General features: G+C 39.0%; 1 protein-coding gene and 1 pseudogene across 4 annotated transcripts in view; one reads left to right on the top strand and one right to left on the bottom strand.

Moving 5' to 3' along the window:
- LOC145598275 (serine/threonine-protein kinase ATG1c-like) overlaps window positions 1-25,082 on the top strand; it is a 39,167-nt gene that overhangs the window by 2,686 nt on the left and 11,399 nt on the right. For all 4 annotated transcript variants that reach the window (XM_081654624.1, XM_081654616.1, XM_081654608.1 and 1 more), the window contains exons 2-7: window positions 2,344-2,461; window positions 2,526-2,584; window positions 14,713-14,777; window positions 22,929-23,019; window positions 23,114-23,194; window positions 23,316-23,424. In XM_081654624.1, coding sequence (XP_081510750.1) covers window positions 2,344-2,461; window positions 2,526-2,584; window positions 14,713-14,777; window positions 22,929-23,019; window positions 23,114-23,194; window positions 23,316-23,424 — 523 coding nt within the window. The remainder of the gene's footprint in view (window positions 1-2,343; window positions 2,462-2,525; window positions 2,585-14,712; window positions 14,778-22,928; window positions 23,020-23,113; window positions 23,195-23,315; window positions 23,425-25,082) is intronic.
- LOC145596771 (uncharacterized) lies at window positions 9,864-13,160 on the bottom strand (annotated as a pseudogene).

The raw sequence follows: 25,082 nt of genomic DNA, 5'->3' as shown, positions 1-25,082 counted from the left end.
CTGATACATAACATAATCCAAGGAAGTTGGAATACTCATGCAAAATAAATTACTTATATGCTTTAATCATGTAGCTTCTGGGTTGTTTTGCTAAGAACCTAATATTGTGTGCTGCAAGCTTTGTTATCAATGTTCTCTTTTACGTAGTGAGGACAAACATGATTTGATAGTATTTTTATGAATAAAAATGGGTTTATTCATGGAGACATGGTTGAATACCCTTTGATATCCCTTTTTATTCTCTGTTCGAAAATGTGGTTTCGATTCTCATAACGGGAACGATTGCAATTTCGAGGGAACGAGTTCAATGCGTTGATCATGGACCATGTAACGGTTATTACGATGCAAATTAATTTAAAGATAGTAGAGGATTAGAGTCATCAATGAAGAGAAATGGTAGAATAGTAAAGGATTAGAGCCGTTAGTGTGGAGATCTTTCACTATATCTTTGAATAGGAAGTGGCTTTTGTGACACAATAGATGCAACTTTCAATAAGGGGTGATTTGGGGTTGGAATGTTTGATTCAGACAAAATCGCGGGTTTTTGTTACACCCCTTGTTGATACGGACAATCTCAGTTCCGTCAATCGAAAATCCTTACAAAACGATCCAACCAAGATGGCGTGGCCTTATTTTAACCCATGGTTTGGTACAAGGAAAAGGAGGAAAAAGAAGAAAATAGAAAGGGTGGAGTAAACTATTTAGATAACAATTGTTGGGTAGGGGGTGAGTAAATTGGAAGGAAACTTTTCCATTGATAATTAAGAATCAAATCTTTTTAACTTTGAAAAGTTTTATAAGGAAAATAAAATGGAGGGAAAATAAACTAAATAGGTTAATTTTTTCTCTCTTCTAGATCTATACTTTATGTCTCCTCAATTCCCCTTCCTTTTTTCTCTGCCCATCCCTTACACTATGTTTGGATAACAATAGTAAAAGGAAAGAGAGGGGAAGGGAAACGAGGGAAGGGAAAGGGAGGTAGGGAGTGGGGGGTGAGGTGAACTTTCATTTTCCTTCCAAATCTGTTCAACAATGGAGGGATTTGGTTAATTAAAGGGGAGGGAAAACGGATCTTTCCAATTCCCTCCCCTTCCCTCCTTGAATTAAATATCCAAAAGGATGATGCATCCCTCCTTTTCTATTCTCTTCCTTTCCCTCCATTTCTCTCTATCCAAACATAGTGTAAAAAATGCCAAATTTTTTCTGGAATTGTGTTTCTTCGACTTTATTCCTTGTTGAATTTGGGAAATTTCTTGTGTTTTGTGGTTTGATTCTTCATCATAGTCAGTTCAATTTCTAATTTCTGATTTTCATAGATTTCTAGAAGTTTAAAATCTGGATTTTTTTTTTAATTTTAATTTCTGGTTCGTTATCGTAATTAATTGATCTGTTTCTGATTTTCAAACCCTCAAATCTAACTCCGATTCATTCCAATTTTGGTTATTGATTTTTCCGCTACCGAAGAACAATTTTAATTCATTTGGTGGCGGCTAACCAAAAGTAGTTATGGCAATGGTTATTGTATGGAAATGGTTTAGAGTGTTTTTTGAAGCAAATCTCAGAGATCATTCTGCCCCTTCCTTCCTCTTCTCTTTTATCCAAACAAGGGAGTTGATTCCTCCCTTCCCTCCTCTTACTTCCTGCAGTTGTGTCCAAACAAGCTGTTAAGGTTATTCAAAACCTAGATTCAAGTTGCGATATGATGCAAACAGGATTATAAAATTTTATTTGATGGCATAACCATTGTTCTTACTGGTGATTTATTCTTCACTTTCCTAAATTCATATTAATCCAAAAAAACTGTTGCACTTACTAAGCAAATGTTCCGGTGTTGCTGATCCAAAAAGAGATGGCTTAGGCTGTCTTTTAAATCTGTGTTGCGGTCCGTCCAATGAAACCAATTAAATCGTTAAAAGGTTATTCAAAACCTAGATTCAAGTTGCGATATGATGCAAACAGGATTATAAAATTTTATTTGATGGCATAACCATTGTTCTTACTGGTGATTTATTCTTCACTTTCCTAAATTCATATTAATCCAAAAAAACTGTTGCACTTACTAAGCAAATGTTCCGTTGTTGCTGATCCAAAAAGAGATGGCTTAGGCTGTCTTTTAAATTTGTGTTGCGGTCCGTCCAATGAAACCAATTCAATCGTTAATGTAGTTACATTATATATATTTTTTTTCATGTTGCATATTGATATATGCTGTAATGACAGTCAAGTGGATGATGTTTAATTGTTTCTCCTTTCACTACTTCTTGTTGAGTATGTTATGTCTTGCTTTCTGAAGTTACTCTGAGTTGCTTTTTATATATTTTCATTGCTCAACATTCCTAGTAGGTCCCTGGAAAGATACATCTTGTATTGGAATATTGCAGTGGAGGCGATCTTTTCATGCATATACAGTGCCATGGAAGAGTCCCGGAAGCCACTGCAAAGCAGTTCATGCTACAACTAGGTATATCCTAGACTGTTTAGTATTTAAGTTCTAGATGAATTTTCTGATTATGTAATTCTTACAGCGGCTGGTTTGAAGGTTCTCCGAGAAAATAATATCATTCATCGGGACTTGAAGCCGCAGGTATGTTGTTTTGGCATGTCTTAATTTTTCTTACGTATTAGAATTATGACGAGATACATGCTTGGTTTCTTATCTACTTCAAAATTCTCTTTGAGGTATGGTACTTAGGCTTGTGACTTATTGCATTAAATTCTTTTGAAATTTATAGCAATTATAAACTTTTAAAAAACTTCTATGGACTGTGAAAGTTTGATGCTTCTACTTGAAGTCAAATTCTTTGTGTTGTATTGATGAGATTTTAGATTTTAGTTCATGCAACTGTTAATATGATTATCTTGGACAGTTGGTTTGATGACATGTTAATCTGATCTGTACCAGATGTTTGTCTTTTGGAACGTGTGGAATTACTTTAAACTAAATTTATTAACCAACAGTTGTTTTCATTTGATTATTTTACAATCTGTGGCTTGAACATCTATTTGACAGCTTGACTTGCCTGAATGTTTAATTCTACATTTCCACTCTTTGTGAACATTTCTAGCTCTAACAAAAAGAACCGTAATCTCTTCAAAAGGTTAGGAAGGAAAATTTCATTTTTATTAGATGGAGGCTGCGAAGCTCGGAGTCGGCCAACCAACCCGTACCGGTGTAGACACAACGCGACCCGGGTGCGGACACGGAAACGGGGGGTCGGACCCTTAAGTGAAAAAGTGGACTCGTCAATCATGAACCCTAAATCTAAAATAGAAGGATAGATTCACCAAACAAAGAGCCTAAACCTTAGGGTTTTTGATCGAAAGTGAAAAACGAGCAGTCCGACGCCAAGAAGTTGCCAGCTTTCTTTGCCGGCGACGGGAAACTGGTTCTTTGAGTCTCGACCATTCAAATTCAACAGCAATTTCTGTTTTCTTTTGTTTATTATTTCAACGTGAGTGGGGTAGGCAGTCTTGAAAACTGAAATAGTGAATTTGGGGGTGGGTAGAAAACTCACGTGATTTATTTACTGTTTCTTTTATTTTTTTACAGTACTTTTTATTTTTTTAAAAGCTGAACAACAATAACTACTCTAATCTTCTCTTTGACCTATTTTTACTTACCTTAAACTTTAATTTTAAAAATTGCCGTGTCCCTGAGTCCAAATTTAAAATATGGACTCTTTTAAAACGTGTCTGCGGATCCTTACTCCGAGTCTGACACTTGGACCCATACCCGAGTCTGACACCCGTACTCGAGTCCGAGCTTCCTAGGATGGAGGTACAATTTTCACTGAGCATAGTAAGGTCAGACTGACCTCTACCGCCTCTTTTTAGCGTTTGATCTGGCTTTCATTGTTTACCAATTAAATTGAAGATTATAACTTTAATCAGAAAGTATTGACTATTGAGCTTTAATACTTTGATATGGTTAAATCAAGTAGAACCTGAGTACCTTTTTTTCGTGGTTTTTAACTTTGATACCTCTATTCAGTCTGCTAGTGAGTACACTTTGTCAATTTACTTGCCTGAAACATTAAGGGAAATATTCACTATGTAACAGATTAGTTTGAATGAGTATACTTAAAGCATTGCATAGTACCAAACAACTTTCTTATTGGTTGTTGGCTTGACAATTGCTGCGTTTGTATTTTTACAAGTGAGGGGTAAATGGTCAAGACTCTTTTGCAAATCATTAAATAAGATGGCAGATACTGCATAAAGAAATTAGAGGATGATGCATTGATGCTGGGGAGATTGGAGGTTGTCATTGGTGCTGATGCTGTTAGCATATTAATCAAGCCCTTTGTGTGATATGGGAGAATATAGGTCGTTAATATTCCGCAAGTACATTCCAAAGAAAACCACTAAACCAAGTAAAGCAAAGGCTCATCTCAACTAGGGGAGTAGGGGTATATATCCACTATGATCAACTAATTTGAAAGACTTTAGAGTTCAGCTACACAATACACATGCAAGCATCAATTGTAATGACCCTACCCAACTAATATCCTTTGGTCCTCCCGGATTTAGGCTATGCAATAGATTCATAAAACCTACCTCTCACTTACCATTCTAGGCTAATGAGATTCAAATGAAGAACTTGCTAAAAATTTGCAATGCAAATGCTCTCATTCTCATATCATACACATGCATATGCACTGCATGAATCAAGATATGTAGGTGATGTGGATCCTAAAAATGCTCCTGAGCTCTAAAAATATCATGTTATTTATCAGCAAATCGGAAGAAAAGACGATGCAGCAAATTCAAGCCAAGCTACATGACACACATCCTAGGCATGTGCTAATGCTACTTGGTGATGCTTGTTCGTGCATAATCCCTGCTCATTGGTAGTTGTTATTGCTCATCACTACACTTGGGTACTAATGCTTTTTGCTTCTCGTTGCTGCAACGTCACTCGTTGACGTAGCTAACTGCTGATCGACATTACCTTAACTTCTTGCTACCAGTTGTTGTCATGGTGTACCATTGTTCTTCTATTTCGTACTATAGCAAACCAGCTCATTTTGATTATTTGTGGTAAGGTATTTGCAACGGAACAGCGTAATGACAACAATGTAATAGGCGTAAGGTTGGATGATTGATTGATTGTTAAAGCTTAAAGCTTGCAAAAGGGTTCCATGGCTTTAGGCCATGACTCTCCAAGGTTCACTTACAATTTTCTGAATGCCTTCTACTTTCTATCTTTCTACTACTTATACTACTACATCTTACATCAAAATGGCAATTTAGCCTTAGTTTATACAAGTACTATTGTTTGTCATATTACTACTTTAGTCTAGTACAACAAAAGGCTAAAGCTGCATGTCCCCTTGCGCTGCTCCTTAACGGTTCTCTTCCCTCTCTTGCGCTGCTTGTGTCTCGCTGTTGTTAAGTTGCAGCTCCTGTTTTTGTCTTCTCTGGTACACCAATGTGAGGCTGAGAGTGTATTGCAATACCGCCCCCCAAAAGTGCCACCTTGTCCTCAAGGTGGAAGCTTGGGAATCGCTCTTGGATTGTCGCTGCATCCTCCCATGTAGACTCAAAATCCGGAACCCCAACCACTTGATTAGAACCTCGAGCTTGCCCTGCTGCTGACCCCCCTTTCTCCGCACCTCAAGCACACTCTCCGGTTCCACCACTAATTCCAACTCTGAGGTGAGTTGAGAAGGAATCGTAGGAGAGCTAGGCACAGCACCAATCGCGCGCTTCAACTGAGAAACATGAAACACGGGATGGATTTGGCATTGCTCTGGCAGCAATAACTTGTAAGCAACTTGTCCCACTCGCTGCACTATTTCATATGGACCATAGAACCGAGCCGCGAGCTTTTCACAAGGCCTCCTCGCAAGTGAGCGTTGTTTATACGGCTAAAGCTTGAGAAATACGAAATCCCCAACCTGGAATTCCTCGTCTCTACGCTTCCCATCGGCATTCTTCTTCATAATTTGCTGCGCTCTTATGAGATTAATTTTCAATTCATCAAGCATCATATCTCGCTCCTGCAGTAACTCTTCGGCTGATCCAACGGCTGACTGCCCTGCTCCCACTCTAATCAATTTGGGCGGTTCCCTTCCATATACTGCCAGAAAAGGTGTAGTTTGGGTGGATGATTGGGGTGTGGTGTTGTATGAATATTCGGCCCACGGAAGCCACTTAGCCCAAGTCTTCGGTTGACCACTAGCAAAACAACGGAGATACGTCTCCAATCTCTTGTTCACCACCTCGGATTGGCCGTCCGTTTGGGGGTGATAAGAGGTACTCCGCTTCAAATCCGTACCTTGCAAGCGAAATAGCTCTCTCCAAAAAATGCTAAGGAACACACGATCCCTATCCGATACAATGCTAGCCGGAATGCCATGTAACCTTACAATCTCTCGAACAAAAATTTCAGCCACGGTGAAAGCAGAAAATGGGTGTTTCAAACCAATGAAATGGGCAAATTTTGATAGCCTATCAACAACCACTAAAATTGTATCGAACCCCCTTGATTTCGGCAAGCCCTCCACAAAATCCATGCTTATATCTTCCCAAACTCTATCCGGAATTGGTAATGGTTGCAACAACCCCGCCGGAGATTGTTGTGAAAATTTGTTCCGTTGGCAAACCGTACACCCACGAATGTAATTAGCTACATCCTTCCTTAATCCGGCCCAAAACCAATCCGCACCAATCTTTAAATATGTCTTAGTTTCTCTAGTGTGTCCTCCTTCCGGAGAGTCGTGATAAGCCTTGAACAAGGCTGCCTTGTGTATGGAATTCCTAGGAAGAACCACCCTGCCTTTGTACAATATTTGACCATTATCCACAACATAACCACGAGGCCCCTGTCCTTTTTCGATCTCACCTTTCAATTTTTGCAGCCCTTCATCCTTCGTTATTTCCTCCTTCAAACTACTCCAATCTATTACTTGTGTAGCCACGAGCGCCCCACACTCCAATTCACCTTCTTCTCCTTCATCTCGGCCCCTCCTTGATAGAGCATCCGCCACCCGGTTAGCCACCCCGGGTTTATATTGCAAATCAAAGTCGAACCCGATAAGTTTGCGCACCCATTTTTGGTACTCCATACCAATCTCACGTTGTTGTGTGATATATTTGAGACTTTGTTGATCGCTCCGGATAACAAATTTCCTTCCCAAAAGATAATGCTTCCATTTCTCCACCGCTAAGCATACCGCCATCAACTCCTTCTCATAGATGGATTTACTCCGACCTCTAGGGCCGAGCACTTTGCTAAAGAAAGCCACCGGTCTACCTTCCTGCATTAACACGGCTCCGAGCCCCGCCCCGGAAGCATCCGACTCCACAATGAAACTCTTGGAGAAGTCCGGCATAGTGAGTACCGGAGCCGTCACCATTGCCTCCTTCAAGGCTTGAAACGCTTCCTCGGCCTATTGACCAACCGAAACAATCTTTCTTAAGCTGCTCTGTCAGGGGTCTAGCAATATGGGCATAATGATGGATGAATTTTCTATAATAACCCGTTAATCCCAAAAACCCCCTTAATTCCCTTAGAGTTTTTGGAGTGGGCCATTTAATCATTGACCCCACCTTCTCAAAGTCCACTGCCACACCCTCACTCGAAATTATATGGCCCAAATAAGCCACCTTAGCTTTCCCAAATTCACATTTTTTATAATTTGCAAACAGTGAGTGTCTTTCTAGCGTGGCTAAGACTAATTGCAAGTGAGTTACATGTTCCTCCTTACTAGCGCTATACACCAAGATATCATCAAAAAATACAAGAACGAATTTGCGTAAAAATGAACGGAATACCTCATTCATCAATGATTGGAAGGTTGCCGGAGCATTGGTTAAGCCAAAAGGCATCACCAAAAACTCGTAGTGCCCTTCGTGGGTGCGGAAAGCCGTCTTATGAGTGTCCTCCGGCCGAACCAAGATTTGATGATACCCCGCCTTAAGATCGAGTTTGGTGAATACGCGAGCTCCATGTAATTCATCCAAGAGTTCATCAATCACGGGAATGGGATATTTATCGGGAACCGTCTCCTTGTTAAGAGCCCGATAGTCCACGCAAAAGCGCCATGAACCATCCTTCTTGACAAGTAACACGGGGCTAGAGAAGGGGCTTGTAGAGGGGCGAATAATTCCGGCTGCCAACATTTCCCAAATCAACTTTTCAATCTCGTCTTTTTGAAATTGCGGGTATCTATAAGGCCGAACACTCACGGGGTTGCTGCCCTCCTTGAGTACTATCGAGTGCTCGTGGCCCCTAGCTGGTGGTAACCCTTTGGGTTCTTCAAAAACCCCTTCGAACTTCCCCAACAACTCACGAAGAAAACAGGGCACGGCTTCCCCTGTTTCTGTCTTCCCCTGTTCTTCCAGTAAGTTCAATTCGACTAATACCCCACTTCCCTGCTTCCGAATGGTTTTAATCATTGCCTTGAGAGTAATGCCGGTCTTTGCGAGCGTGGGATCCCCTTTAATTGTTACCATTCTCTCTCCTAAGGTGAAACTCATCTCTTGCAATCGCCAATTAGTGAGGACGGAACCCAATTTCTCCAACCATTGGACTCCTAGAATCACGTCGGAGTTGCCTAATTTCAGTGGCAGGAAGTCCTCCACTATTTCAACATCGGCGGTGAGCTTCACTCGCACTCCCACGCACTGTCCTCTCCCCTTAACCGTTTCACCATTACCCAACGACACTCCGAAAACTCCATCACCCGCAATTATCAACCCGAGTTTATCCACCGCTTGCAGTGCTATAAAGTTGTGCGTCGCCCCGGGGTCAATCATGACCACCACACTCTGCCCATTAATCTCACCCATGAATCTCATGGTTTTCGGGTTGGATAATCCGACAATAGAACACATGGAAACGGAGGTATTTGTGACTTCGTCCTTACTCATGGCTGTCAACTCCCCTTGCTCTTCGTCTTCCTCTTCGTCTACAAGAAGCACGCTCAGCCCCTTAGCAGAGCACACGTGCGTAGGTCCAGTCCAGCGACCATCGCATTTAAAACACAATCCCTTTGCTCTATTTTCTTGGATTTCGCGCTCCGTCAACCGCCGGACAGTGCCGCTGAATTGGGTGGAGCTTTGACTGTTGCGGTGTTGGAGAGGTGTCGTGGGTTGAGTGACAGAGCCAGTTGAACTCTGGGGGTAGAATAGCTGGGTTGGTTTGTTCGATTTTGAAAGTTGGGTTGGATGGGGGTGTTCGTGAAAGAGATGGGTTGAAAGTTTGGGTTACTAGTTTGGGCTGGGCTCACTCCCAACAATGTTGAAGCTGGGCTTTTGTTAAAGTACGAATACGGGCCGGGTTTGGTATATGCTCCACCGGGTCTTTTAATTGAGCTGACCCGATTCCTTTCCTCGACCCGGATTGCCAGATCCATGGCATCCTCTAGGGTCATCGGGTTCAACATCCGAATTTCAGCTCGGATCTCCTCTTTAAGGCCATTCACGAATTGCCCCTTCATAATACTCTCCGGGACGTCAGTTAGCGGCGCCGCCTTCTCGATAAACAACCTCCTATACTTCACCACCGTGCTCGTGTGGGTCACTGCTAGCCACTGTTCGTGTAGGGTCCCCGAGTTCACCGGCCGGAACTGGTTTAGAACACGGCTCTTCATATCTTCCCACCCCACCATGGGTCTCCTCCTACTCTCCCATTGGTACCAAAGAAGCGTGTCTCCGTCCATCGCCACGACTGCGGCTTGTAATTTCTCCGTTTCAGACAGACCATAGAATTGAAAAAATTGCTCACCCCGGAGGATCCACCCGTCGGGGTCAGAGCCATTAAAGGATGGCATTTCCAGCTTCCGGTATCGCCAATTTCCACCCCCCTCACGGTTCTCTTGGTTGGGCCTTCGAATCCCTCCCCCCGCGCCGGTGTATCAGTTACCAAACCTGAGACCTCCACCTACTAGTGGTGTTTCTTCGAAATTCCCCTCCCCAAACGGCTGATTTATCTCCTTGTTCTGCAAAGCCGCCATCATCGCCCTCATTTCTTCGATAAACTGGTCTTGTTTGCGAGTTAGAGTGTTTTGGATTGAGTTTTCCCCGTCTCCGATCTTCTCGAGAATTTCTTCCATTCGCTCTTCTAGCGCGGCCACCCTCTCCGGTGTCACCGTCAGCAGCGTCGGCGGCATTCTGCTCTGATACCAAATGCAACGGAACAACGTAATGACAACAATGTAATAGGCGTAAGGTTGGATGATTGATTGATTGTTAAAGCTTAAAGCTTGCAAAAGGGTTCCATGGCTTTAGGCCATGACTCTCCAAGGTTCACTTACAATTTTCTGAATGCCTTCTACTTTCTATCTTTCTACTACTTATACTACTACAGCTTACATCAAAATGGCAATTTAGCCTTAATTAATACAAGTACTATTGTTTGTCATATTACTACTTTAGTCTAGTACAACAAAAGGCTAAAGCTGCATGTCCCCTTGCGCTGCTCCTTAACGGTTCTCTTCCCTCTCTTGCGCTGCTTGTGTCTTGCTGTTGCTGTTGTTAAGTTGCAGCCCCTGTTTTTGTCTTCTCTGGTACACCAATGTCACGGGAGGCTGAGAGTGTATTGCAGTATTTTAGGAGTTAAAGAAAGGTGGGAAGGCCTTACAGGTGTTAGCAGTAGATCACCTCCCTTCTTTTTGCTGATTCATCGTTCCCTTATTCTATTTTCAACTTTTTTTTTATCATCTATGCTAATAATTGATTAGTTAGTAATTTAATAGTTCAGTAGTCATTTTAATTGCTTTGTCTCTTGGTTTTAAAAACGCGACGCGCACTGATGCGCAAAGGGTCTCTCTTGGATACGAGGCACACCTTCAGTGCCCAAAATCTTATAAATCACTTCTATAGCAAGATATAAGCCTTAAATAATCAAAATAACATATTATAAATGCATAAATTAACAAAGGAACTACAAGATACCCTTAAAAGGCGCTAATGGCATGAAACTCTTTAACTAAAAAGCAAATCACAAATTTAACATAAAAAGTAAATCAAGTAGAAAGAAAAGCAAACATAGTAGGTCTTCAAGCTTGTTATATGGCATATTAAGACACTAGTAATCCATCTCCTCTTCTTGATAAGCCTCATCTCCACTAACATCCTCTTCAATCTCATCATCATAATTCTCATTATCATCATCATCATAATTCTCATTATCATCATCATCATCATCTATCACAATTGTCCGACGTGGTTTAGAAATGGAGCCATTAGCAATTCCCTTTCCTTTGTCAACTTTTGATGCTCCTCGAAAGTTTCATTAGCTCTTAAGGCTTTACTAACCGTACTCCTAGTCAAGTCCTCCCCCTCAAATACAAAATCATTCTCCTCCTTCTCCTCCTCCTCTTCTTCTTCCATTCTTCCAAGTAGCCACTCATTGCTTTCATCAATTTCAATTAAGACAATGGGATCAATAATATCTTTCCTCTTGTAACGCCGTTGCAATGCTCGATTATACTTGACATAAACCATGTCATTTAATCGACTTTGAGCCAATCGATTCCTCTTTTTAAAATGAAGCTGGAAAAATAGAATAATTTAAGCTATGTAATGTAATAAAATAAAAACATATTAGGTAAATTAATAAAAGTGAAGGTACAAACCTCTTAAAAAACACCCCAATTTCTTTCACAACCTATAGCACTACAAGTAAGGCTAAGAATTTTGATGGCAAACTTTTGGAGATTAGGAGGTGTTGCACCATAAGCCGACCATTGGTCTTCCTTTGCCTAATTGCCATTGTACGACCAAAGAGACCGATAGCAAGTATTTTATCTTGAGTTTCCACACACGGAACTAGCCTTTCAACACAATCATACAAACCTTTCAAAACTTCCTCACAATTTTACATTAGCGGAATGATCATAATGAAGTTTCGGCATGTAAAGGATGATGAAGTTGACTATCCCACCTTTTATCAATAATCTCAAATACCTTAATGTAGTTCTCTTCTCTTAATTCAAAAGTCTTCGCTATAGCCTCTTTAGCTCTATCCATGGCTTCATAAATGTATCCCATTGGAGGCTTTTTCTCCCCCATCAACAAGTCTAAGCATCTTAACAAGGGGACTTGTTAGCTTAAGAGAGTATACACCACATTCTTCCAAAAGCTTACTTGCAAAATATAGGTTGTAATTCTCTTTCCTCCCGCTTCCTTTTGCCACTTGGAAGCACTCCATTCTTCAGAGGTTATCATCTTTCTCAAGTTGCCTTTTTGCTTATGCAATTGAGCTAGTGTAATGAAAGATGTTGCAAACCTAGTAATTGATGGCTTATGCAAATTTCTTTGTTGTGTGAACTTCCTCATCAAGTTCACAAGTGTAATGAACATGCACTTCTTTAGTGCATTCAAAACTCTTTGTAGTTTGCCAATGTCTTCTAACATTAAACCAATACAATGTGCAGCACAAGGAGTCTAATAAAGATGAAGTCTCTTAGCTTCAAGTTTTTTTTTCCTACAATTCACAAAAAGGAAAAAAAAAAGTATTAAATAAAAACTCACAAAGCAAAACAATTAGTAAAATTTAATTGAACATATCACAAGAGTGACAAGACTATTTATTAATTCATACCAGTTTTGACATAATTGGATGCATTGTTCGTCACCACTTGAACAACATTTTCCTCTCCAATTTCATCCACCATCTTATCTAGAAGTTTATATAATACGTCCGTATCTTCCGCAACATCCGAAACATCTAAGGATCTTTATGACCACGAAACCCTTAGGAGAATTGACAAGAAAGTTTATAATATCCTTTTGGATAACCGAATCACGCCATCCATCGGATAAAATTGAACAACCTTTACTTTCCCACTCTTTCTTGTTCTCCTCTATTTGCATCTCTACATCTTTCACTTCTTTGTTCAAGATAGGAACTCTAAGCTCATACATACTTGGTGGTTACCAATAGCTTCAATCATTGCTCCAAAGCTATCATAGGTAGCCGCATTGAATGGAATTCCCGCATCATAAAACCACTTACCAATTGTCCTACAAGTTTTCTGCCTTAACTCCTTATCACAAGCACCAAAAATTCGTTTCCTTTCCTTCCTAGCTTGCATTACTTCTTTAGGAGTTGAAGTGATAAACATATCCAAAGGACCTTTGTGCCTAGGTTTTTTTAACAACTTTTTCACGTTTTGTGACAACATCTTCCTCTTCTTCATCAACATCATCCGTTTCAAGTTGGGACATGCTTGGCATCATTTGACTTTCCACTTTTTCTTGTGCTTTGTTTAGCATAAAAGTCTTAACTTCCTCCCTCACATGTTCGGGACATTTAGGACATTTAAGGACATTTAGGACATTTATGGACATTTCTAAAGCCACCAACTAAGTGTTGTTTTAAACGATGTGCCCCACCCTTTGTAACTTTAGCACAGAACTACAATGCCAATTAACTCTATTATCAGGTTTCGGTTTTCGATATTTTCTAGCCGGGTCGGGATCGGATGAGATTTTCCATATCATCATATCATGTGAGCTACATGTTAGAGATTTTCCGGCTCTCACAAAGTTCTACTTTCATAGAATACAACTGATCAAATAGTTCCTTTTAATAAGCTAAAAACTATCATGGAAAATATGAAACTTCATAAAACACAATCTTAGACTTTTTTTATGTAATTGAATCTCAAGAAAAATATTACTGTCCACTGTTGTTATAGGAAGATTAAAATGCCAAATTACGTCGTCCGTGAGTCGGCCGACAATTCGTTCTCAAAAGATGACTTGGACTTCTACGTTAGGATGGGGCATAAAATTTATCACTACACCTCTTTATCGTACATGTCCTCCGTTCCTAAGATATTACACCATGGGGGGACTGTGCAATGTTTTTAATAGTGAGAAAAACTGAAGAGAGAGAAATGGAAATAAAACAAACTTGCCTGAGTATCAACTAGTAAGGCTATATTAGGTTTTGCAGTGTGAAAGGCGTTATTTGTTTTCTAAAATTGGTATATGGTGCAATTTATGTGAAACTTCCTTAAAATGTAAAGGTCAATGTTTAAGGAACGGAGGAAGTATAGAAATTTGTATGCTGCAAGAGTAGCATATGGTTGGCCATGAAGTTAGATTTCTTTGGTGTATTCTATCTTTTCTCTTCTGGTGTTGTTGGTGTTATGGATGGGAAATTCTCTGCGTTAAATTCCAAGAAGATTTATACAAACTGATAAAAATTGTTCTTATGATTTGTCCTTGCTGTATGGTGGTGATGTTTTGCTTTCCATGTTGACAATGTTGGTTTTTCAGTTATGGTGGTATAATTATGATAGGCAAATAGATGAGCTTACCTTGATTTTTGAGGCTCTCGCTCAATTACTGGAGGTGGTAATATGAAATCAATTAGTTTAAATCATTTTCTCTTTCAGCATAGTTTCCCTTCATCATGATTTGGTTTCTTGGAGGTTTTTTTAGTCATTTTAATACTATAATATAAAATTTTGGTTCTATTTTAAAATGTATTGTAAGGTTTACAGTAGCATACCATAAATTGTTGTAACTATTAGGTTCATATGAAAATTTGAAGTTTTGTTGGCAAAAAGGCAAAATCATGCTCATAGTGCTATTACTGTATGTCATTTGACTTGCAAGCCAGTGACGTGTTGTGCCATTTCTGATTTTCTTGTGTAATTTTGTCAGTATTTAATACCATGTGAGGCTTTTCCTTTTAAATAGATAATATTTTGAGTTTTTGACATTTCTATATCTACTCTTTGTTCACAGAATCTGCTTCTCTCCACCAATGACAATAGCCCAATTTTGAAGATTGCAGATTTTGGATTTGCTAGGTAAAATTAGTAAGTTTTGAAGTCACAAGTTTCCGATTCTATTTTTGTTTTCTATGAGGATATTTTTTTAAAAAAAATCTATGGTGTTATTTAAAATTCTTCCTTGCTTACGTACTTCAGCATTGCAAATTTCTTTCTTTTCTTTTCTTTTTTTTTTTCCCCACATGTCCCCCCATATAGACCTTTTTTTTTTCTTTTCACATGTCTATCTGTGAATTGGGCTCATTGAAATTTTGAATAACCTGGAATTATTCTATGGTTTTACCTCTCTGTTATGTGGGTGTTCAATCATATGGTGCGGGTAGGACAATTTAACGCAAGAAAGGTTACCTGTTATGTTATCCTGCGTATATATGATTTACAATAAAGTGTTAATGGCCCAATAATATTTTGGTGCCAATTCTTGTTTTCTATGATTGAGTTGGCTATTATTTGCTCTTCATCATGACTAAACATAGTACTGTGATTTGACTTCCTACTTTTAGTTTAAAAAAAAATTTCTTTCAAGTTCTGGAAGACATTTTTAGTTAAAAAAAAAGATTTCTTTCAAGTTCTGGAAGACGGGTTTGTGTAGATTAATTCTCAACTAGAGGAAAATTTTTAATTAACCAGTACATGAGTCAAACTTTATGGCAGGAGGTCATGATCCTGATGACTTCTTTAGCCTCATTCCCAAGTAAAGTTGCTACATGACAAAAATTCAAGAGTATATTGGTCAAACCATTACACTACATGTTGGATTGTTGATTATCTTTGGTGGTGATTTTGTAGATTGTATTAGAAATAAAGATGAAATGTGAATCAATATAAAAGTGAGGGGATTGCAGTGACCTTGAAAATTAAGACCTGTACCCTTATCAATCTATGAAATTTCAAGTTTTGTATCAATGAATGTCTGTCACCACTCAGAGCTATGATTTAGAGATTTGAGAGAGTTGATTGAGGTACTAGGATTATGTTTTATAAATCTCTTACTTGGTTTCCAGGTCAAAATCTTAAGAGATTGGACATGGATGGTAACTTGTGCAGTAATCATCAAGTTTCACTTTTAGCCTAAGGGTTTGTTCTCTTCCGCCTAATTTCAGCTTCAATCAGTTCAGTTCTTAATTTCCTTCTCTCATAAACAATTCAGTTGAGCTCCAATTAGTTTCGTACATCAAAAGTCCCAAAAATCCCTAATATTAATTAGGTTGATGTGGGTAAAGGGTCAAATTTAAGACCCAATGTCAATATGCTATCCCTAAACAAATAAGTACTCCGTTAATATATGTAATGTACGTATGGACTTATAGTTATGCAATAGGATGTAATATTGCCATTACAGGACACCATGATAAAGACACAACTTCAAAGGCTTAAAGTTGTTGGCAACTTAATTAAAATAACGCAAATTTTTGACACGTACAATGTTAGAGTTTCTAATATCCAATTAACACAATACAACAAATTCTACATTTTTTTTTAATTTGTACTTCCAGTAGCACCTTAGTTGTAAAAAACGCAAGGTGCACGACGAAGGCACATGCCTTTTGGATACAAGGTAACCTTACATGCCATAACCCTTAAAAATTACTTCTAGGGCAAGATATAAGCCTTATATACCGTAAAATACCATGTTATAATGCGAACAAAGGAACCCCAAGACAGTGCAAAGGGGCATAAAAGTCTTGGAACTAAGAGAAAAACTAACATAGTAGTGCCTCTAACTTTTATTATTTAGCATAATAAGACATTAGTAATCTGTCTCATTATTCTCATATGCATCATTATTCTCATTATTACTGCATCGTTGATAATTCACCAAATCAAATCATCTAACTACCAATTATATGAGTAAAATGGCAAGTAAAATCACAAGTTACGAGATTCACAATAGTGTAATTTTTTGTTAATTTTGAATTGAGATTAAAAGCTAGAAAAAATAATACTAACTAACTTGAAAAAATTAAGGATGAGTAAGACAAATAAAAGCGCTAGGGGAAACGAGATCCAAGCATGGTAATCAATCATTCAAACGACAGTGATTATTAGGGGTGTTAACGAGCCGAGCCTAGAGAGGTTCGGTCTCGGCTTGGCTCGTTAACACCCCTAGTGATTATTATGATCATCACACAAAGGAAAACATGATAACATGCAATTCCTAGCTAAACTAGCTCACATCCGTGATTAAGTATGTTGGGCAAATTATATTATTACGTAGTTCACTTATGTGGAGCTAATTCTGATAAATTCATCGGATTAAACAACGTGTTAAATTAACGTCGAAGACATAAAACTCATTATCCAACATCACACGGTATAAAAAATCAATATTCAATCATCACAATTTGAAATTAATCATTACTATGCTCTTCTCCCCACACCCCCCTAGCTAAAAACCTAGCATAGGAAAGAGAAGAAAGACATGTATAAGCTTATTACAAACACAACATAGCTAAACATGATTAACAATGATTGAGCACAAAACAAGTGTTAACAAGGAATCAAAATAAGCAAAACATAAGGAAATAAGATGACCAAAACAATAAAATAGAATAGGAAGAAGAGATTACTAAAACAAAGTGCTTAAATTAAATTACTAGAGGAATTGAAGGAGCTAAAATGATGTTTTTGATCTTTCTGCACTTTTTCTCTCTAAAATCAGATAATTTGGCTAATTACATTAATAATGGGTATATATTCCTCCTCTATAATCTCCCAAATTAAGGCTATTATGGCTCTGAAAATGTGAAGGATTTTGGAGTTTCATTCATCAAGGGTATTTATCCCGTAGGTGGCGGTCGCTCATTGGGGTGGAGCGAATGGTCCTGTTCAACGGCTCCGCATCAAGTGAGGAGTGGCCACTCCTCTATGGTCCAAAATGCTAAAATTGATTAAATGGATGGAGCGGCTGCTCCTCCACTGCTTTGCGTTACCATGAATTCTCCCTCCTCTCTAACGCATTTTGGACTTTAAACAATGCCTCAGGGCCATGAGGATCCTAGGATAAGAATTTATACACATTTGTAAGCAAAGATGGGAGGGGAGCAAGATTAGAGCTAAATCTAGCATTTAAATGTCCAAAATCATGTAATTATAACCAAAAACCAAGAAGAGGAAGGAGATCAAGAAAATAGCCCAAAACTACAAGAAAAGGGAATAAAGAAAGTGAGAAAATTGCATCTCATCATCAATAATCTTCACTATGATCAAACATTAAAATTGCACGTGGTTTAGGAGCGGAGCTACTAAACCCCCTCCCCCTTCTTTTTTTATCAACTCTTGATGCTCATGTAGGTGGCATAGGAAGGTTCATAACTTTGGTGGCCCTACATACTCCTCTGTAAGTCAAGTCCTTGCCATCAAATACATAATCATCTTCATTTTCATCTTTCATTTAAGTATGGGATCAATCAATCAATCAATCAATCAAAGCCTTAATCCCAAAAGTGGGGTCGGCTAACATGAACCAAATTTGATTATTCCGTGTAGTCATCAACATAAATCTTTCTCCTCCATCCCTTACGATCCAAAACTTCATCCTCACGTAAATCCATGCACTTCATATCCTTCCTCACTCCTTCCAACCAAGTCATCTTTGGTCTCCCTCTTCCTCGTTTAATCCCTCCATGGTCCCACTCTTCCACTCTTCGCACCGGTGCACCCTCGGGTCTCCGTCTTACATGTCCAAACCAACGCAGACGATTTTCCCTTAATTTATCTACAATGCCCGCCACACCTACTTTCTTGCGAATAACCTCATTTCTGATTCTATCTCTTAAAGTGTTTCCACACATCCACCTTAACATGCGCATTTCCGTAACCTCCATCTTTTTAATATGCTCTTTCTTAGAAGCCCAACATTCTGTACCATAGAGCAACACTGGTCTTATGGCAGTCCTGTAGAATTTTCCCTTCAACTTTAAGGGAATGCTGCGGTCGCATAACACTCCCGTGGCCGCTCTCCATTTAAGCCACCCTGACTTAATCCTGTGGGTCACGTCTTGATCAATGTCACCATTCTTCTGGATGATCGACCCTAGGTACTTAAAACATTCACTCATGGTCAAATCCTTTCCATCCAAACTCACCACTTCATTGCTTGTCCCCCTCTGAGTGCCAAAACGACATACCAAATATTCAGTCTTACTCCGACTTAGCTTAAACCCTCTAGATTCCAACCTTTGCCTCCATTGCTCCAACTTGACATTAACCCCATCCTTAGTCTCATCCACCAAAACGATATCATCTGCGAACAGCATACACCATGGAACCTCATCTTGAATTGGTCTAGTTAATTCATCTAGAACCGTTGCAAAAAGAAAAGGGCTTAATGCAGACCCTTGATGCAATCCGATTGTAATAGGGAAATCTTTTGTCAACCCTCCGCATGTCCTCACATTTGTTGACACATCCCGATACATATCCTTAACTAGGTCTACATACCTTCGTGGGATACCTTTCTTCAACATTGCCCACCAAAGTACCTCTCTTGGCACCTTGTCATATGCCTTCTCTAAATCAATAAAGACCATATGAAGATCTTTCTTCTTTACCCTATAAAACTCCATCATTTGTCTTATCAAATGGATTGCCTCCATAGTAGATCTCCCAGGCATAAAACCAAATTGGTTATCTGAAATGCTTGTGCATGCCCTCAACCTTTGTTCAATCACCCTTTCCCACAACTTCATAGTATGGCTCATAAGCTTAATTCCTCGATAGTTAGAACAATCTTGAGCGTCTCCTTTGTTTTTATAAACCGGGACCAAGGTGCTCTTCCTCCAATCTTGTGGGATCCTTGTAGCCGTCCATATCTTGTTGAAAAGGTTTGTTAACCAATCAATACCAATCTTACCCAAACACCTCCACACCTCTATCGGTACCCCATCAGGGCCAACCGCCTTCTTAGGTTTCATCTTCCTCAGTGCAATCTCCACCTCTACTCTCCTAATCCTTCGCACATACTCCATGTTGATTTCTTCATCACTCATAGAGGTATCTCCTATCACAACTCCATTACTTCCATTAAATAATTCATCGAAGTACCCCTTCCACCTGTCCTTGATGCCCTCCTCTTGCACTAGGACCATTTGGTTCTTATCTTTGACACACTTCACCATGCCAATATCCTTCCTTGCCTCTTGTCTTCTCTTTGCCATCTTATAAATGATCCTTTCTCCCTCCTTGGAATCAAGCTTTTCATAAACCTCCTGATATGCCTTTTCTTTTGCTTGGCGAACAGCTGCCTTTGCCTTACTCTTAGCCTCCTTATACGCTGCAAAGGTTTCATCACTCCTACATTTTCCTAAGGCTTGATAGCATTCCCTTTTTTGCTTAATTACTGCTTTCACCTCTTCATTCCACCACGAAGTATCTCTCTGTACCGAAGTTCTTCCCCTTACTTCCCCTAAGACCTCTTTGGCCACTCTTAGGAAACAGTTCTTCATTCGTAACCAGGTCATGTCCGGATCCACCTCTCCATCCCAATCCGCTTCTTCAATTACCTTTTCTGTAAAAACCTTAGCTTTTGCATCCCTTAGGGTCCACCATCTTATCCTTGGTTCTTCTTGTCTAACTTTTTTCTTCGCCTTCTCTTTCAGACGAATAGTCATTACCAATAGCCGGTGTTGGGTGACCACACTCTCCCCTGGGATAACCTTACAGTTTATGCAACTTTGTCTATCTATGCTCCTTGTGAGCAGGAAGTCTATTTGAGTTGCATTTGCTCCATTCCGAAAAGTTATCAAGTGTGAATCCCTCTTCTTAAACCAAGTATTAGCCAAAATTAAATCATATGATTGGGCAAAATCCATAATAGCTTCACCACCGGCGTCCCTCTGCCCATACCCAAAGCCTCCATGGACACTCTCATAGCCATCTCGGCTCGCCCCAACGTGCCCATTTAGATCCCCTCCAATATATAACTTCTCTGAGTGGTGGACACCCTGCACCACCTCGTCTAGGTCCTCCCAAAATTGTCGTTTCTCTTCTGCATCTAAACCCACTTGGGGAGCATAAGCACTGATAACATTCACAATCTCCTTGCCACATAGCAACTTCAGCCTTATCAACCTATCGTTCTTCCGATAGACCTCGATCACCTCTTTTGCCAACCTCTCATCGAGAACCACACCAACTCCGTTCCTAGCTCCACCATTCCTTGTTCTGTGGCTCGTTTCTTGCCCAACATACCATACCTTATACCCCAAAACCAAGCCTCGAGCTCCTTCTCCTGTCCATCTTGTCTCTTGGAGGCACATGATGTTCACGCGTCGTCTTTTCATTACTTCTACCAATTCTGCTGATTTTCCCGTAAGAGACCCCACATTCCAAGAACCAATCCGCAAACTAAATTCTTTTCTCCCACGCTCCCTCCTGATCCCAACTCCAAGTCCTTGATTATTTGACACCACAATTGGGCAATATGGCGCGTCGCTTCTGGGCGACGACCTAGCAACCCTTACATACTTATCACTGCACCCGGGTCTGGGAAGTGCAGCGCGTCGCTCAGTAGGGAACGCCCCAATGGCACGCCCTTGCTCATTTGACACCACACTCGGGCAATGTGGCGCGTCGCTTCTGGGCGACGACCTAGCAACCCTTGCATACTTATCACTACACCCGGGTCTAGGAAGTGCAGCGCGTCGCTGAGTAGGGAACGCCCCCACGAAAATATCTGTTTGGCTCATGTCATGGGATGTGACGAAGTTTTATACTGGCTGTCACTGGCCTACCGTAACCCTCCTCCTTTATCCAGGCTTGGGACTGGCAGCGGGAAACCCACTGGCGGAGTTCATTTAAGTATGGGATCAATAGTGTTTTTCCTCTTGTGTCATTGTTGCAAAGCTCGATTATATACTTGCCGTAAATCATGTCATTTAATCTGATTTGTGCCAATTGGTTCTTCTTCTTAGACTTAAAGTTGTAAAAAAGTAAAATTAAAGTTTACGTAATGTTATGAAATAAAATGATATTATTAAGTAATGAAAGTGAAGTGCTAGTTCGTTCTTAAGTACTTAATTACTAACCTATTGAATAAACCCCAATTTCATTCACGGCCCATAACTCTACAAGTGAGGCTAATAGGTGCAATAGGTGTGCACCTTAGCTAGCCTCTCGTTGAAGCGTAGAGGTCTTAAGGCACACTTTTTAGCATAATTCTCATTGAGTTTCAAACATTAAGTCAAAATGACATGCCTATAGGTACCGGTATATTTATACTTGATTAAAATAAGCTTAAAAAAATGAACAAAGTATATAATAAGGCTTATAATGTGAAATGACTAGTGTCCATGTGTAGAGGTTTTCTTTAGAAGAAGTGTTTTTTTAAGTGTTACACTTACTAAATGCGACCGTGTTTTTTAAAGTATTACACTTCCTTTTTGGTAATAAGCTACATATTAATTTTAGATATCTCTCCTATCGTGCTCCCCACCCAAACCCATTACAACTTTTTTTTTATTTTATTTTTTATTTAATTATTTCTTTCCTCTCACATCATTAATTTTCAATAAACTATTATAACCCTAATATCTTTCTTTTAAAAGTTTTTAATACCGCAACTATCCCACTTGCATCTTATTTTATTAAAGTCAATTAAATAAATTGCCTAAAAATGTCTAGCGGTCAAAGTGTAAATCTTAAAAAAACACGGAGGGAATATATGTATTCACTTAATAAAATGAGATATGTCATCTAAAAAGGGGTTTTTGCCTATGCTGTAATATTTATAGCTTATTTCATTTTTACCAATTCTTACATGCAATTGTTTGTTAACCACCGTTTGATTAGATGTCATTAGCTATCTAGCATCCTAAACTATGTTTTTGTCCGTTGCTACAAAAAAGGATGAGGAAAGTCAGGAAACCCTTCTCTCTCTCTCTCAATTAAAAAGGGGTGCTGGGTAATTGGTTGGTGTCATAAGGTGAAAGTTGCTAGTGCCAAATGCCAACTTTACAGTTTTTGAGGAGAGAGGGGATGGATATCTTGTTTGGGTAATAGAGTCTCATACTTGCAAGAATGTTTATGGTGTCTTCTAGGTGGTTGGCTCATCAATATGCTTTGTTGTTATTTTAGCTATTGAGAACCAAGTTACACCTGTGCTCAGGCTATGTCAAACACATTTTATCCTCTTATTCTGGTATGAGGATGACTCTCCATTTTTGTCAGATCTCTTCAACCTAGAGGGCTTGCAGAAACATTGTGTGGCTCTCTTTACATGGCTCCTGAAATAATGCAACTTCAGAAGTATGATGCGAAGGTAATTGTGTGTTTTTTGATTTTATTTGTAGCTTTTATTTAGCAAATTATACACGCTACATCCAACACTTGTTAATCCTGAGTTGTATGCACAGGCAGATCTCTGGAGTGTGGGTACAATCGTGTATCAACTTGTGACTGGAAAAACTCCTTTCAATGGAAGCAATCAAATGCAGGTGGGAATGGTATTTTTGGTTACCTACAGTGGTTACACATTTGATGATTTCATTGAATTTGTAATATTTTTGGCCCTTATCTCAAGAGCTGATGGTGACCTTCCATCTTTCCTTTTTACAGCTGCTCCAAAACATTATCAGAGCCACGGAACTGTGTTTTCCTTCTGATATGGAAAATCTAAGTTCAGAATTTGTAGATTTGTGTCAGAAATTGCTACGACATAATCCTGGTAAAATTTTATCATAACAAAAAAAAGTATCATGTCTCAAATGTTAAAACATCCCTAAAATTTTAAACAAATATGAATATATGATATAGATACTGCAAAATGGAGAAGGCAGGTGTTCAATAAGTTAGAAACATTTAGTACTCGGAGTCTCGGACTTTCTTTATAGCCTCAGGGAAGGGAACGGACACAGCTGTTCAACTGGTGAAACCTCTTTCTCAGTATAATAAAAGCATTAAGCAACCATGTGTTTTAGACGTTGGTTTTTTATATTAAAGCCCTGAATTCAAAAATTGACCATCAGAAGGCAAAAATAGAGAAAATTTAGGGCTTTTGATTCCTAGAGGGAGGCCGTTGAAAGAAGTTAACAAGGGAATTAGAAACACAACTAAGATACATGGAAATGCAAAAGTGGGGGAGGGGTTGTCTATTCTTAAACAAAGTGGGTGGAAAAATACCTTTCAAATGGATCTTAAATCATTGTTTTTATCTTCAAAATTTATTGCTTGTTTGTAGTTAGTGAAAGAGAGGGAGGAGGTGAGAAGTACTCAGCCTTATGATTTTAGAAGAAATGGTTGTTATTGCTCATAAATATTGTTGAATAAAGAATGTTTATATTACTGTGTTTATGTTGTGCCGTAACTCAGACTGGTAGTTTTTTGTCTTGCTATTAAATACTCCTTTACTTGCATGAAATAATTATTACACTGCTTCTGCATAGAATCCTAGGCTGTCTTCAGTAATGCCCCTGTGTTAGGTTCCAAAATTAGGCCCCTATAAAACTTCTAAAGGACAATTTTTAAGACTATTTAATTTACATAACTTCTTGACTGTTGAAATTGACATGAAATTTGGCAAATGCGTTGTTTTTGCTAAAAGTAAGACGTTTAATTCAGTCAATTTAGGATATGATTTACTAGAGATTTGTAGGTGAGATAATGAAAGGAGTCTAAGGTTTTCAGGAAATTTAAATGATATATATATATATATATTTTTTTTAAAAATTTAATAATAAAGAAGTTTTTGGAGTAGAATGTGTGAAGTTTTAAATCTCAGCAAATTAGAGGTGTTAAAGTCCTTCAAATTAAAATCTATCTGCTTTCATCAACAGTGAAGAGAGGAGAAGAGGGTTTTATTTATTTATTTATTTTATTATTTATATTTTTTTTCCCGGGAATTGTTCTATGAATCCTAATAAACCGCCCTATATGCAAGCCTGCCGTAGAATAATTTTTGCCCTAAAGTTGTGCTGATTTGACTATCCTCTTCTCTTACTTGTATACGAATTTTCCTATATCCATGATCACATATAGTATGAGATACAAATATACTTGTTTTGTTTCTTAATATAATTGCATCATATTGACCATGCACATTTTCGTTGCACTATTAAAAATCTTTATTTAAATTTCATCACAAAAAAGCTAGTCAAAGTGAGAGTGAGGGATAGCTCAAGTGGTTAGAGTTCCCCTTCTGGTTCCAGTAGATCTTGGGATCGATTCTCATCACCTTTCCTTGTGGTTTTCTAATAAACACCAAAAAAAAAAAGGGTAGGTAAAGTTGAGGTTGTGAATAGTGTCAAATATCAAAACGTGTCATCTAAAAAAAATTGAAGGAAGTAGACCCAACAATAATGAAAATAATGATAGTTATTGTTGTAT

This window comes from Chenopodium album, chromosome 2, assembly GCF_948465745.1.
Source record: "Chenopodium album chromosome 2, dcCheAlbu1.1, whole genome shotgun sequence".
Classification (NCBI taxonomy): Eukaryota; Viridiplantae; Streptophyta; class Magnoliopsida; order Caryophyllales; family Amaranthaceae; genus Chenopodium; species Chenopodium album.
The sequence above is the reverse complement of the archived record's forward strand: the minus strand, read 5'-3'. Positions and strand labels throughout refer to the sequence as shown.